The 13,100-nt window shown below is 40.3% G+C and overlaps 5 protein-coding genes across 5 annotated transcripts; all 5 read right to left on the bottom strand.

Moving 5' to 3' along the window:
- Window positions 1-575: 575 nt before the first annotated feature.
- GCK72_000728 (uncharacterized protein) lies at window positions 576-2,265 on the bottom strand (the record flags this gene model as incomplete). Its single annotated transcript, XM_053722639.1, has 2 exons — window positions 576-1,027; window positions 1,503-2,265. The coding sequence occupies 2 exons, from the start codon at window positions 2,263-2,265 to the stop codon at window positions 576-578; spliced, it is 1,215 nt and encodes a 404-aa protein (XP_053591284.1).
- Window positions 2,266-3,010: 745 nt separating this feature from the next.
- On the bottom strand, window positions 3,011-5,274 carry GCK72_000727 (uncharacterized protein; the record flags this gene model as incomplete). The annotated part of the gene is made up of 5 exons (XM_003109147.2): window positions 3,011-3,283; window positions 3,333-3,624; window positions 3,944-4,099; window positions 4,148-4,573; window positions 4,628-5,274. The coding sequence occupies 5 exons, from the start codon at window positions 5,272-5,274 to the stop codon at window positions 3,011-3,013; spliced, it is 1,794 nt and encodes a 597-aa protein (XP_003109195.2).
- Window positions 5,275-5,769: 495 nt separating this feature from the next.
- Window positions 5,770-7,558, bottom strand: GCK72_000726 (uncharacterized protein; the record flags this gene model as incomplete). Its single annotated transcript, XM_003109406.2, has 6 exons — window positions 5,770-5,850; window positions 5,895-6,104; window positions 6,151-7,075; window positions 7,121-7,234; window positions 7,281-7,361; window positions 7,413-7,558. The coding sequence occupies 6 exons, from the start codon at window positions 7,556-7,558 to the stop codon at window positions 5,770-5,772; spliced, it is 1,557 nt and encodes a 518-aa protein (XP_003109454.2).
- A 235-nt stretch (window positions 7,559-7,793) lies between these two features.
- On the bottom strand, window positions 7,794-10,103 carry GCK72_000725 (uncharacterized protein; the record flags this gene model as incomplete). Its single annotated transcript, XM_053722638.1, has 6 exons — window positions 7,794-7,892; window positions 7,939-8,142; window positions 8,188-9,343; window positions 9,386-9,550; window positions 9,599-9,763; window positions 9,811-10,103. The coding sequence occupies 6 exons, from the start codon at window positions 10,101-10,103 to the stop codon at window positions 7,794-7,796; spliced, it is 2,082 nt and encodes a 693-aa protein (XP_053591283.1).
- Window positions 10,104-10,409: 306 nt separating this feature from the next.
- Window positions 10,410-12,445, bottom strand: GCK72_000724 (uncharacterized protein; the record flags this gene model as incomplete). Its single annotated transcript, XM_053722637.1, has 6 exons — window positions 10,410-10,511; window positions 10,559-10,762; window positions 10,811-11,798; window positions 11,842-11,931; window positions 11,981-12,157; window positions 12,207-12,445. The coding sequence occupies 6 exons, from the start codon at window positions 12,443-12,445 to the stop codon at window positions 10,410-10,412; spliced, it is 1,800 nt and encodes a 599-aa protein (XP_053591282.1).
- Between the last annotated feature and the right edge of the window lie 655 nt (window positions 12,446-13,100).

Genomic DNA, 13,100 nt, shown 5'->3' with positions numbered 1-13,100 from the left:
TGGCAGTTGATCAGATGAGTCTAATCAATTGATTGGAATACTATTCATTATTAGATTTGAATTGAGAGGATGTCTAAATGAAAAAGACAAGACAGTAATACTGAAATACTCCAAATTCCTGGTTTCTGGTTCCTGAAACCAAAATCAAACATCTTAAATCTAGAATCCAGAATTATAAATCCAGATTCCTGAATCTTGACTCCTGACTTCGGAATCAAGCATCCAGAGTCTGGAAGACAGAACTCCAAAGCCGAAGCCAGAATTCAAAAATCCTAAATGTTGAATCCTAAAGTCTTAACGTTAAATTCAGATCCTTGAAACCAGAACCCGGAATCCGGAGCTACGATGCACAATCTTAAATTCTGATTCTTTGACCGTGACCAATTCTGTATCAAACTCTCCCGCTGGCGTAGCGAATTTACTTTGGCAGATTTGAACTTTTCTCCGGAGCAACCATCAATGGGATCTCATCGCTAACTTCTCATTTAAAAACAAAAGACACCACATAAATTTCACTTCATTACAAAACTAAAGAATCATGATTTTTGGTTTTTGGTCTTTGGTCGAGTTCATTTCTATTCCTTTGGAGCGCCATCTCGCTTCGGCTGCTCTCCTCCACCCATCTCCGTCGCAGTCTTCACACCAGATTCTGGAGCATCACTCTTATCTTCAGCAGCCGTCTTCACTCCAGACTCCGGTACATCATTCTTCGCCTCGTTGGCAGTTTTGACTCCAGATTCTGGCACGTCGTTCTTATCCTCTGCAGCCGTCTTCACACCAGTCTCTGGATCGTCATTTTTCGCCTCGGCAGCAGTTTTGACATCTGGTTCAGGAGCGTCTTGAGTGGCTGGGGAACGGATGGAGAGGGCAGTGTTGACGTTGGATTCTGGAGCATCGCTACGGATTTCGTTGGCTGTTTGGACTCCGGTTTCAGGTTGAGCTGGGGATGGAGCAGCTGATGAAGAGGTGCTCTTTCCCTTGCTCTTCTTCTTCTTTTTCTTGTTTTTGGTGGAGGTATTGGCGGATTCTGGAAACTTGATATTCAGAATCGCCGTTCTTAATGTTTTGGCATTGAATATTCTCATGGTACAGTATTCAGATTTCCTATTTTCGCATGACCGAACTTTATCGTGGCCAAACTTTTACATTGCTTTAACTAACTGTTGCACGATCTAATATTTCCATTTCTGAACTCTCGCATGGCCTAACTTTCGCATGGTCTAACTTTCGCATGGCCTAACTATCGCATGACCAATCTTTCGCCTGGTCTAACTTTCACATGGCCTGAGTCTCGCACGGCCTAACTTTCAAATGGTCTAACTTTCACATAATCTGAATATCGCATGGCCGATTTTTCCCGTGGTCTAACTTTCACATGACCTAACTTTCGCATGGCCTAACTTTTGCATGGTCAATTTTTCGCAGGACTAACTCCTGCACGGCATAATATTCACATGTCTGAACTTTCGCATAGGCTAACTTTCTCTATTCAAAAAACTCACTTTTCTTATCCTTCGACTTCTTGTTCTTCTTCTTTTTCGTTTTCTTCGACTTTTTCGATGTGTCACCAGCGGAGGCGACTGGCAAGTGAGCCGATGAAGGACCTCCGGGTCCGGGTGCCTGAGCAGTTTCATTCGTTTTTGGAGCCAACATGACAGACTCGACTGGAGCCGCCTGTGGAGCCACCTGTGGAGCTGGAGCAGGAGCTTCTGGAACCGGAGCCGGTGCCTCTGGAGCCTGAACCATAGCCGGAGCCGGTGGAGCAACATCCGGAGCCAATCGTTCCGATTTTCCGCCAATTTGGCCGGAGAAGTTATCCGGGGGCGCCAACAAAACAGAGTTACCACCGATTGGTGGACGGATTGGAGAACTCAATGGGTCGAGAATCGGTACTGGTTCAGGTGCAGGAGCTGGTGCAGGTGCAGGAGCTGGTGCAGGTTCGGATGGCGGTGGAGCAACTTGGACTGGAGCAGGTTCTGGTACAGGTTCTACAGGAGCCGGAGCAGCAATTTCTTGAACTGGAGCAGGTACTGGAGCTGGAGGGGCCTCCACTGGCTGCTGAACTTCTGGAGCTGACACAATTGGAACTGGAACTGGAGCCGGTTGCTCAGTGACGACCACCGGTTTCCTTGAAGACGTCCTAGGCGCCGATCGAGTGCTTCTCGTGCTCTTCGGAGCAGTTTTCGGCGGCTCATCCGTCCCATTTTTAGAGAAGAAATAGTAGGCGATGGCGGCGATGATAGCCAGAAGGACGTAGACAATCATATTGTCGCGCGATGACTTTTCGTTTGATTCCAATCTGAAAATTCGAGTTGAAATTTGAAATTTACGGAAGAAGTTGAGAAGAGAACTTACCAGTCAACGAAACGTGTCTGAAAGTGAGAAGTGGGGGGGGACAGAGTTTTCGACTTTCGATTATTCGAGACTAGCTGCTTTTTTTTGTGCTCTGGGATTTCTAGTTTATCAGATTGGGCTAGTGGAGTGTCACGTTTTTAGTATGAATAGTTTATTTGAATTCGGTTATTTTTTACAATATGTGATAAGTTTCACGTTCAAAATGAGTTAAACTTCAAAGAGGTATGCCGTATGTAGAAAAACGTTTTGGTCGCAAATGGTGGCCTAGAATCCGAAACCAAGAAACTCGGCCACTGTAAAGTCAGATTTCAAATGTATTCCCTGAAATATGACTGAAAACTAAAAATGACCAAAACGTCGTTGTTTTAAATGAACACTGAAAAACCTTCAGCTTGCACCACCTGTAAAGATCATTCTGGTAACAATCTAGCTTTCTTCCAGTAGCCCTTTTCTCTTACTCCCTCAAATGTTGCTCCTCAATCTGAAAAATTTGAACTCATGATATTCACACCTCGAAATCAGAAAAAGAGAGAAAGAATATAAAAAAGGAATAATCAAGTTCATATACAGTAATTGAGTAAAGTCATGGTTACAAGAATACCGGCAAAAATAGGAAATGATTGAATAAATTGCACAAAATAAGTCGAGAAATGTATCATGGAATTATAACAGCGAGTATATGATTCAATCCCGACGAAAAACTTCCCATTGAGACAAATTTCTTATTTTTCTCGGCTAAGTTTCCATTGATAATTGTCTGAAGCTCGGCGAGTCCCGGTGAATTCCATGAGGAGATTGTCTTATTGAAGATCCGAACGAATTCACCGTACGGCTTCTCACTCTCGGCGGACCAAACATTGTGTAATCGTTTAGTAGAAAGAAGGAAGCAAGACTGAAGAGCTATGTCCAGATGACCGACGAGGATACTCTGAAATTGTTGGTATGTGAGAATAGAATAAGCTAAAGTAGTCACTAACAAGATCCTTGTTTTTGGCATCCCTCAACGACTTATCAATCTTTTTGATATCTGCTGAAAGATTCAGAGAATTCAGCTCCTCCACCATCATTTTCAGGCCTTCAAGAATGTGGAGAAGTGGGATCGTCCCTTCGGATTTAACGACTGCGGGTTCCGCCACGTCATTGCGCGTTCTATCAGCGTCGTCCTGAGCATCTGGAGGTGTTTCGGATGGTTCTTCGTTCTTCGGTTCTAACTTTAATTTCTTGCTCGGTGTTCCAAATGGCTTCTGGTCTTCGCTGACTACTGGGTTACTGAAGTGTTGTGGATTGCAGATTGGTTCAACTTATATTAGCACGGCACGCTTCTTACAACCGCGCTCTACCGAAACCGAAGAAAATTGTGTGCAAAACTGAGAGAATCAGAGAAAAAGAGACATTTCCAAGGGCATTTCGGTGGAGCGCAGTTGTGAGAACTGTGCCGAACTAATAGTCAAAATCTGTGAGCCTACAGCGGAGGTATATCATGATATCTATATCATAGGGAAAGCAAAAGTCATGTTAGTAATTAATCTGACTCTCAATTTCAGGTATCTCCACTGCAAACTCTGCCGGTACCCTAGGAATAACTCACGTTCTTCTACTTCTTCTCATCGGTTCATCGGCCTTTACTTCTACCTCCTTTTCCTTTTCTTCATTAATTCCTTCCAAGTGGAATTTGTCTCTGTGCGAAGAATATTTTGTGATTCTCATATCATAATCAGTCACCACATCGGCTTTCTTTTCCAGTCTGGAACAGTTTCATTAAGCATCAATGAGTTTCGATACTTCTGCTTACACGGTCACATAATCGGAATCCAGCTTCACACCGAGAACGAACAACATTCGAACTCTCTGCTGCAGTGACCAATCGTCTTTCGCTTTGATTGTTTCGAAAAGTGAAGAGATGAACGCATTCATCGGGAGTTTCGACTGTGTAATTCCCTTGTCCTTATTGTAATTGCTGATTAATCTCTTCACATTCAATGGTTCCGTGGCTTGGAATGCTCTGCGAGCAAGATGATCGAACAAATCCTCGCATTGTTGCGGCGTGTAGGAGAAAGGCTTCTTCGTCGAAGTTGAGGCTCCAATGAAATCATCACCGCGAGTCCCCACTTTCGCAGCAGAATCATGAAAACCTTTCAAGTGGATACTGTTGTCATTGGATCTGTATTCGATGATATGTTGCTGGTCGTCGAGAGCCACAAAGGCATCCTTTTGGAGTCTGAAATGAGAATTTTGTATCAAAAAATTCAATCTGAAAATGCTATTTACTTACTCTGCCAAAAACTCTTTTTCGATTTTCGCACTAATTGCGAACATCATCTTGACTTTTCTCTCCAAATCGAAATAAATAGTATGCGGAATGGCCGAACGAATCTGACGAACATAACCTTGAAGGGTATTTATTGTCTTCGGTACACCGCACTCCTTGATATATTCATCACATAAACTAATAATTGTCAGCGGGGCGGTGACATTCAGCGACTTTTCAGCGATAAATTTCAGAAACAATAAGTCATCTTCAGATTTGAGACCGTTTGCAATATGACAATCCATTCGTTCTTCTTCTGCGAGAATCTCATCGAAATCGCCTTCCAATCGGTAACTCTTGTCTTTTGGCACAAATGCCAAGATTCGAGAGCTCTGATTCAATTTGATTTCTCCATATTTATGAAGATTCCACTCTTTTATCTCTTCTTTATAAATAATGTATCCCAACGTGAACATCATTCGAATTCTCGTAACCCAGTCGATCTCTGAATACGTCGGGATTCGTCTTTGATGACCATAGATTTCGGTTTCAATCAGTTCAGTTTCCGTCGATGATCCGCTCATTCGTTTGAATTTTCGAGCTAATTGTAGAATCGAGAGGGGTTTCACGGTCAGTAGTGATTCTTTTTTGAGGAATTCCAGCAAATCCATGATGGACCTGAAAGAAAAATGAAGAAATTGAGGGGAAACATTTCATGATCAAAACGAAACGGTAGTATTTCAACAATTTATCGAATTCTGAAATGAAAAATGAAAATTCCAGAGTTCTTTCAGGAAAAGATATATTTGACTTTTGTTAGTAACCAGCAAAAACCAAGAAAACTGCAATTTATTTGCAGCCGCAACCACTTTTGTCACTCGCGCCAAGGTTACGGCCGGGCGCCGGTTCTTCGTCCCCAGGTCGCCGAAATCGACACCTTGGCGCGAAAATGGAAATTTCAAATAATATATCGAAGATTCGAGACTTCTGGACTTTCACACACAAATCAATTAACTATAATTTGAACGTTTTAAAAGAAAATAAACGAAGAAATCACAGAATACGAGGCTTTTACGCTCAGAATAGAAAAATTAGACGCAATAATTAACAATATGATAAAACACAATGAAAGAAATCACAATTTATGAGTGGGAATCAGACTCGAATTAGGAAAGTTTTCTAATTTCCGAAACGAGGAAGTTGTAACACCAGGAAAACCAATAATACATACAATCGTGTGGAAGTCTCTGAAATTTTTTAAATCGGTCTGGAACTAGAATCTATCTTCTACCTTTTTGGTATTATTTCCGCTGACGGATGCACACATCAAAACTGATTGAAAATTGTTAAAACGTTGAAAATGAATTGATCCCATTCGAAGTGAGATGAGAAAGGTTGAAAGTTTTATTGAATTTCCTTCTGCAACTATTTCCGATGAACCAGCAATCAAAAGTTCGACAAAGGTTTGTAGTGCATAGTCGGCGTATCCTCGTGGGATCATCTGAAAGAATTACAATTTTCAGTTTCTCAGTGACACGAAAACTTACAAGTTGCTTTCTTGAATTTCTTTGCACCTCAGCATTCAAACGATGTATGAACACGTTCATCTTGGAGCATCTAGTTGCCACTGCAAAACCCATAAGTAAACGAATAACTGGTTCACAAAGTTCCAGATCCGTCGCCTGAATGTTTTGTGGTTCTGGAAGTGTCGGCGGGATACGGACGGGTAAAAGTGGCTGATCATTCTTGGGAACTGGATCTGCGATTGACAAAAGTGTTAAAATAGCGGTGTGTCCCTCGGAATGCAGTGGTTCTGGTCGCAAGTTGAAACGTGTAGAATTCACTGGTGGATCGGGTTCTAGTCGTTCAGGTAGGAGATCAATGAGTTGCTCCATCATTTTCGGAAGTGGAAAATCGGGAATATCCATAGGTTTTTCTCCCAAATTCACAGGAACCGGGCGATAACACTTCAAGATTTTAATGAGAAGACGCCATGCTTCTGGAGTCATTTCATGTGAGTTCGGTAAGATTCTAGCAAGATGTTCCATTAATTCCTCCTTCGGCATGCAATTGAAAAGCTGGTAGAAAAGGAGCTTGTCCACTGGCATAGATCTATTCAATTCATCCATGAACAACTTTCGATTTTCCTGAGTACTGAAATCATAGCGTTGTGCTATAGAAAACAAGTGTCCTTCTAATATTTTCTGGAGATATTTCAATCCGGGATCACATTGAAAGAGGTGCAGTACGTTTTCGACTTTTATTCCGAGTGAGTCGAGAACTTTATGAATATATGGATATTTCTTTCGTGGAATTGGAATTATTTCTGGGGTTGGGGCATCTGATTCTCCTTGATATTTGCTATCAACTCGGCGACGTTTTTCTGATATTCCTTCGTTTTCATTATTGACTCGAACTCTTTTGGAGACACTCTCCCTCGACGATATATCAGAAGAATCTGTGTTGGATTCTCTAAAAATGAGTTATTGAAAACTAAAGTTTCCTGCTGTTACAAACTTTGCCTCGTCCTCACTATCAGAAGTTTCAGCTGGTGTCTCACTCGACATGAAGTCAGAGAAGAACCGAGAAGTACTGGAAACATCTATCATTCGAGCCGCCGTAGATTTATCTCTGAAAATTGTAAATCGTTCAATTTGTTTTCAGTATTGCAACCAACATTGTCTCAGCTTCATCAGAATCTACCAATTCTTTGATTAATTTCTTCATTCCCTTCAAGTGTTTATCCACATACTTTAAGCTGAAAAGGTGGTTTTTATCAAAGTGTTTCAGAGTTTTCTTTCACTCTCACTAAATAATAGTCTTCTGATTTCTCATTCGGAGTTCCTTTTCTTTTTCTCTGTCTATTTCGTCGTCATCTCGGAGATCTATTTCCCCATCTTCCCATTCGTCTGATTCATATACAAACTCTTCTCCTCCGTAATCCTCCATTTCCATCGCGATGCCTATAAATCAGAGTTTATTCGAAAACCATCTGAAAATACATAAATAAGAAACGAAGACTTTCAACTTCTCAATTTTGTGAAAAAATAAGTAAATAAAAACTGAAAAATCAATATAAAACTTCTCACTTTCAGAATAATTATAGCACATTAATACGGTTAGTTACATAAGTATACATAGGTAAAATGTTCAGCAATAATATAACAAGACAATGATGAGTATTATTAAATCATGAAGTTCTAGTCTTGGGATTCTCGAAATTTGATACAGAAATGGCGTAATTGAGAGCTTCTGCGAATGAAGTGTCAACCATTGGATACGAGATTTTCTGAAAAATATTCCATATTTTGATAATTTTGATAATTTCTTCCCACCTTCAACTTGCTGTCTGGTTTCCCGATTTGTAAATAACAAGACTCTTTGAAGTTTTCAAGAGTATTCATATCTGACAGTCCTGATATTAATGAGCCGATTACATGCTTCAAAGTATAACCGTATTTACATTCTTCGCCGGCGTTACACACCACACAATGAAGCACAATCTTGAGCGATGTTTCAGTAGTTCCTTCTCTGGCCATCTGGAAATGTAATTTCTTTTTAAATCCTGAGTTAAATAGACTCACTATAGGTTTAACTTCAGTATACTCGATAAACTCTCCGATCCGCGATAGGATGTTTGCAAATGTCTTCGTGAGTGACAATCCTTCCACCGCAAAGTACAACGCGTCGAAAAATGGTCGGAGATTTTCTGTAGTTTCGATGAACAGTGCAGCGTTCCGCGCTCTCTGGGTACGCCGAAGAAACTCAGGAGTCGTCATGAGTTTGGCTTTTGACATTGTTTCAAACGTTACAGGAATATACTTCAAAATGGGACGTCTCGGATTCTGAAGTCGGCTTCCGGTCTTTTCACTCATCGAATTCAAACGAACTCTCATATAGACAGCGGACGAAATTTGAGCCTCTTTGAATCCGACTGCTTTACGATGTTCATTTAGGCGATTCAAAAACTCAGTCATAGTTTCTCCGTAACGCATGAATTCTTGATAGTTTTCTATATTCATGTAACTGAAGTTGGAACCGTTGACTTCTCTATTCGGTTCGGATGGTCCTCGTTCATTGACTTCATGATCTCCAATTCTTGTTTGGATATTTTGTTGATGCGTATTCAGATACCGATTCGTATGATTCCCAACAACCGATTGGTTAGGAGCATATCTTTTCAGATTCAATATTCTTGGCTTATCGGCAGCTCCATGAGTATGCCCTTGTCTTTGCAACTGTGTGTTTTGATTATTCTTCTTCGCAAAATATGGTACATTAGTTGAAGCAGTTTCATAGTTAGTCCTTAAGTTTGAAGAGTCCACAAGTCTCTCTTGGAGCTGTTGCTGACGGAGATTCAGACCGGCAGTTCCAGAAGTAAATCCTTCCATTTGAGCATTTTGTGAAGTGATTGTTGGTTTTGAATATCTTCCAGATCCTGGGATATCAGAAGAAGTGCTCGGAGTATCATACATTGCATCTTGATTTGAACCCAGGTTTGTATTATTTCCCTCTTTCAGTACAACAACACGGTATTTCTTCGGGTACGATATTTCCGGCTGATCAGATGATTCATTGCCATCTCCTATTTGACCGACACTCTGTCGTTTCAATTGAATATTGTTAGAAGGCGCTTCGTGATATGGGATGCTCGTTGAAGTGCTCGGACGATTGTTCTCGTTCGATCCCTCGTAAAAGTATTGATCGGGAAAATCATTGGGGACGGTGTTCGAGTTTCCACTGAAGAATGTTCTTTCTTTGGAATCTTGTATCACTTCTTACCCTTGCCGATCCACAGTATATTGATATTGATTCTCAAGAAAGTTCTCATTGTTTTGCTCGTTATGATGAATATCATTGTTTCCTTGGGCAGGCAAATGGGCATCAGCGTCATACCCCGCATTTTGCACCTCATTACCTTGTTGAGGATTTCCGTCGGCTTGGTCTCTGTAAAAATATATAAATGATTTATTCTCCATGCTCTATGAATCTTACGCATTGTCACCAGCCACATTCCCATTCGTGGGTGCTGGATCTACAGGATCGTCTAACCCCTCAACCTGCATTCTCGGATTTCCGAACTCGCCGAGTCCCACTCGTTGTTTGTAATGTAGAATTTTATTGTCTTGATCGACAGCCAAATACGCATGAGTTCTAAAACTGAGAAAAACATTTCTTTCTGAAAGCATATAACTGAAATTCCATACTATTCAACTTCAGCGTCCAGTAGAGAAGTTCTGCAAACGAAGAATATTTTCGCATGGAGCCACGGATGAATACGTGGATAGAACCGATGAGTCAAGTGGGCGAATGATTTGACGAATTTGTCGATTACGCCTGTCTCACAACCAATTTCTTCATTCTTGCTGAGTACATCAATGCTTATTGCATAGAATGTTTGAGGCTCAAGGGCATTTTTTGAGAAATCCGCAATTGACCAAGCCATCCTCCAATAGTCATCGGGCCACTCGTTTATCGGTCTATCCAGAAGTCGATCCATTTGAACGGTATTCTGTAAATGAATTGAACACCTTTGTTTTAAATCAGTCAAATATTCCAGCAAAGAGTTAGACTTCTCGAACTGTACAGATTGAATGAATAAACCGTTAAAACCTTTGAACATAATACTTTTAAACATAATAACAATGACACATGAATAAAAACCGGCATAAGTTACATAGGTATACAAATCAGTACGGAGAAATCCTGGCAGCGACGCTCTTATTGGCCGAGTAATGTAATATTAGAAAAGTTATTAAATACATTAATTTTAAGTGAGAAATTCTATAGCGACGTTGTGCATCGATTATTGAACAGAATTAGATGCATTGATACACAATGTCGATTTAGAGATAACGAAATTGAGAGCTTCAGCAATCGAAGATTCAGCTACCGGGAATGAGAATTTCTGAAAAAAACATATCACTTTCAAAATCGCGACTGCGATAACAGTACCTTATCATTATTAGCAAGTTTGCGCAATTCAAAATGACAGGTTCTATCAAAATAGTTGTCTATTAATATTTTCTTTCCTTCCGATCGTAACAATGTAAGAAATTTCCTCAATGTAATTCCATTTTGCACATTGTCGTCTGCATTCAAGACTGCACAGTTACATATTATCGTGAATGCAGTTTCAGTTGTTCCATTGCTTGTCGCCTGAAAAATGGAAACTATATAAGAAATTGTGGGATCAAACGGACTTACAATTTCTTTTATTTCGGAATACTTAATAAACTGATTAATCCGACCGTAGATATCCGAGAGAATTTCCGACTTTGGAATAATTTCGAGAATTTTATTCAATGTTCTGAAAAACGGTTGAAGATCTTCAGAAATGTCCTTGAAATATGAAGAACTCGTCGTTGTTACATTTGTTGAGAGAATTTGAGGCATTATCAACAATCTCTGCCTTGGTTCAAACTTGAGAGGAATCATGTGAAGTCCCTTCGCTTCATGCTGCATTCGAATCTGTTTTTCAGATTCAATTATTTGTTTTTCAATCGAAGATTGTGCAGTAACATGGTCGAAGATCTCTCTCTTGATTTGACCCTTTCTCCCTCCGATTCCTTTCGGATGTTCCACTATACGACTGAGAAATTCAGTCATTGTTTCTCCAGGATTCACAAATGTTCGGAAGTTTTCGAAAGTCATGTTGCCCAAGTTCGGAACAGACGCTTTGGTTGCTCTTTTCGGCTTTGGTACTCCTGGCAGATCTGTTGCTTCTTCTGTATTTCTTTTTCTTTTCCGACCAACATTTTTCGAAGTTGATTCACTATTCGTCGGAGTTGGAGGCACATCAGAAACAGGAAGAGCACTGGAAGTACTGGGAGCATCTAATATATTGCTTATACTCGAAAAATCGAATGCTGGTGGTTTCCTCGGTTTCGATACACCTTGTGGAGCGACTCCTTCTTGACTATTCCCTCGTTTTGTCACCCGGGAATCGGTCAACACCGATCCGTCATTCATCATTCTCGAGGGCGGTTCAGAGCTTGATAAGTTAGTTGAAGTACTCGGTGTGTTGTAGATGGCTCCTGTAGTCGTAGTGTCACCACATTTCTTAATATTCAAATCATTATTCGTTGGTTTTGGAGGTAAGATCGACAGATTGACACTCTCTTTCGATCCCTCTGATGAAACGGGTCCCATCGGCGCTTCAGGCATTTCGTTGGTGGGATTGACGATATTTGCTCTGAAAAATAGACAGTTTTTATCTTTCCAAAAGACTGTCCTACCTGTTCGCACCAGCCAAATGTTGCTCTCCATTCTTTCCATTCAAAATCCCCACACTATCCATTTTTTGAGATTTCGCGTCAATTTTCTCACTGAAAGTAGATAAATTTGATGAAACCTTTTCTGTTTCATATCGCTTACGCATTTCCACCCGCAACAAGCTCAGCCTGTTTTTCATTTCTGGGTGTTTGAACTCCGCCTTCCTTTATTCCCTCGTTTCGCACTTTGGGACCTCCGAATTCGCCTTTTCCGTTTCTCCGCTTGTAATAAATAATGATGTTCTCCTCATCGACAGTCAAGAACGCATCGGCAGAAAAACTGAAAATACAAATTTTTGAAGGAATAAAACTGATAATTAAACTCATACAATTTAAATAGAGAAGGTGAAATAGGAGTTCTGCAAACGAAGAATATTTTAGAATAGAGCCACGGATGGATACGAGGAAAGTATTCGAGAACATTATGGGCGAATGTCTTGACGAATATCTCAATTTCGGGTAATTTTTGTTTGAATGAAGCGGTTTCTCTGATTATTCTCCCACTTATTTCACGAGGAGAAACACGTTCATCGGCATCAAGCGAGAATTTTGCGATGACGCAAGCCATTTTCCAATTATTATTTCTCTGTGTATCCATATGGGAAGTAATCTGAAAAGAGCGAAGAGAGTGAAAACCTATATTTAGCAGAAAAAGCAGAGTTGCAACGGGCCGGGCCGGGCCGGGCCGGGCCGGGCCGAAATCAGAATTTCTCCGGCCCGGCCCGGCCCGGCCCGGCCCGGATTTTCAGTACTAAAAAAATTCAAATTTTTTTTTCGAAATTTTTCCGATTTTTTTGGAAAAATTTTTAAAGGGGAACACAACTACTTCTAAACTTACGATTTTTGATATGAATCGATTCAGAAAGCCATGAAAAAGATAAATATCTTTTGGTTTCATGTCTGAAAATGCGTCTAAAGCGAGTTATGAGACCTCAAAATGTCAAAAATCGATGCTAGTCGTGCATTTTTTCAGTATATTTCAATAGAAATTCTCTTCGTCCTACACGTGAAAGCAATATTTTCAAAAATTCTCAAAAAAAATTCGAAAAATGAACATTTATGAATGCATTTCATGCTCAGATGACGAGAATTTCTATTGAAATGTACTGAAAAAATGACGACGGGGAGTGATTATTGGAATTTTGAGGTCTTATAACTCGCTTAAAACTGATTTTTTTATATTCTTGAGAAAAAATTTGGAAAATTTTCAGACAAAAAAATTA

This window comes from Caenorhabditis remanei, chromosome I (genome assembly GCF_010183535.1).
Source record: "Caenorhabditis remanei strain PX506 chromosome I, whole genome shotgun sequence".
In the NCBI taxonomy this organism is placed as follows: domain Eukaryota; kingdom Metazoa; phylum Nematoda; class Chromadorea; order Rhabditida; family Rhabditidae; genus Caenorhabditis; species Caenorhabditis remanei.
Note: the sequence above shows the minus strand (reverse complement) of the source record. Positions and strands in the feature narration are given on the sequence as shown.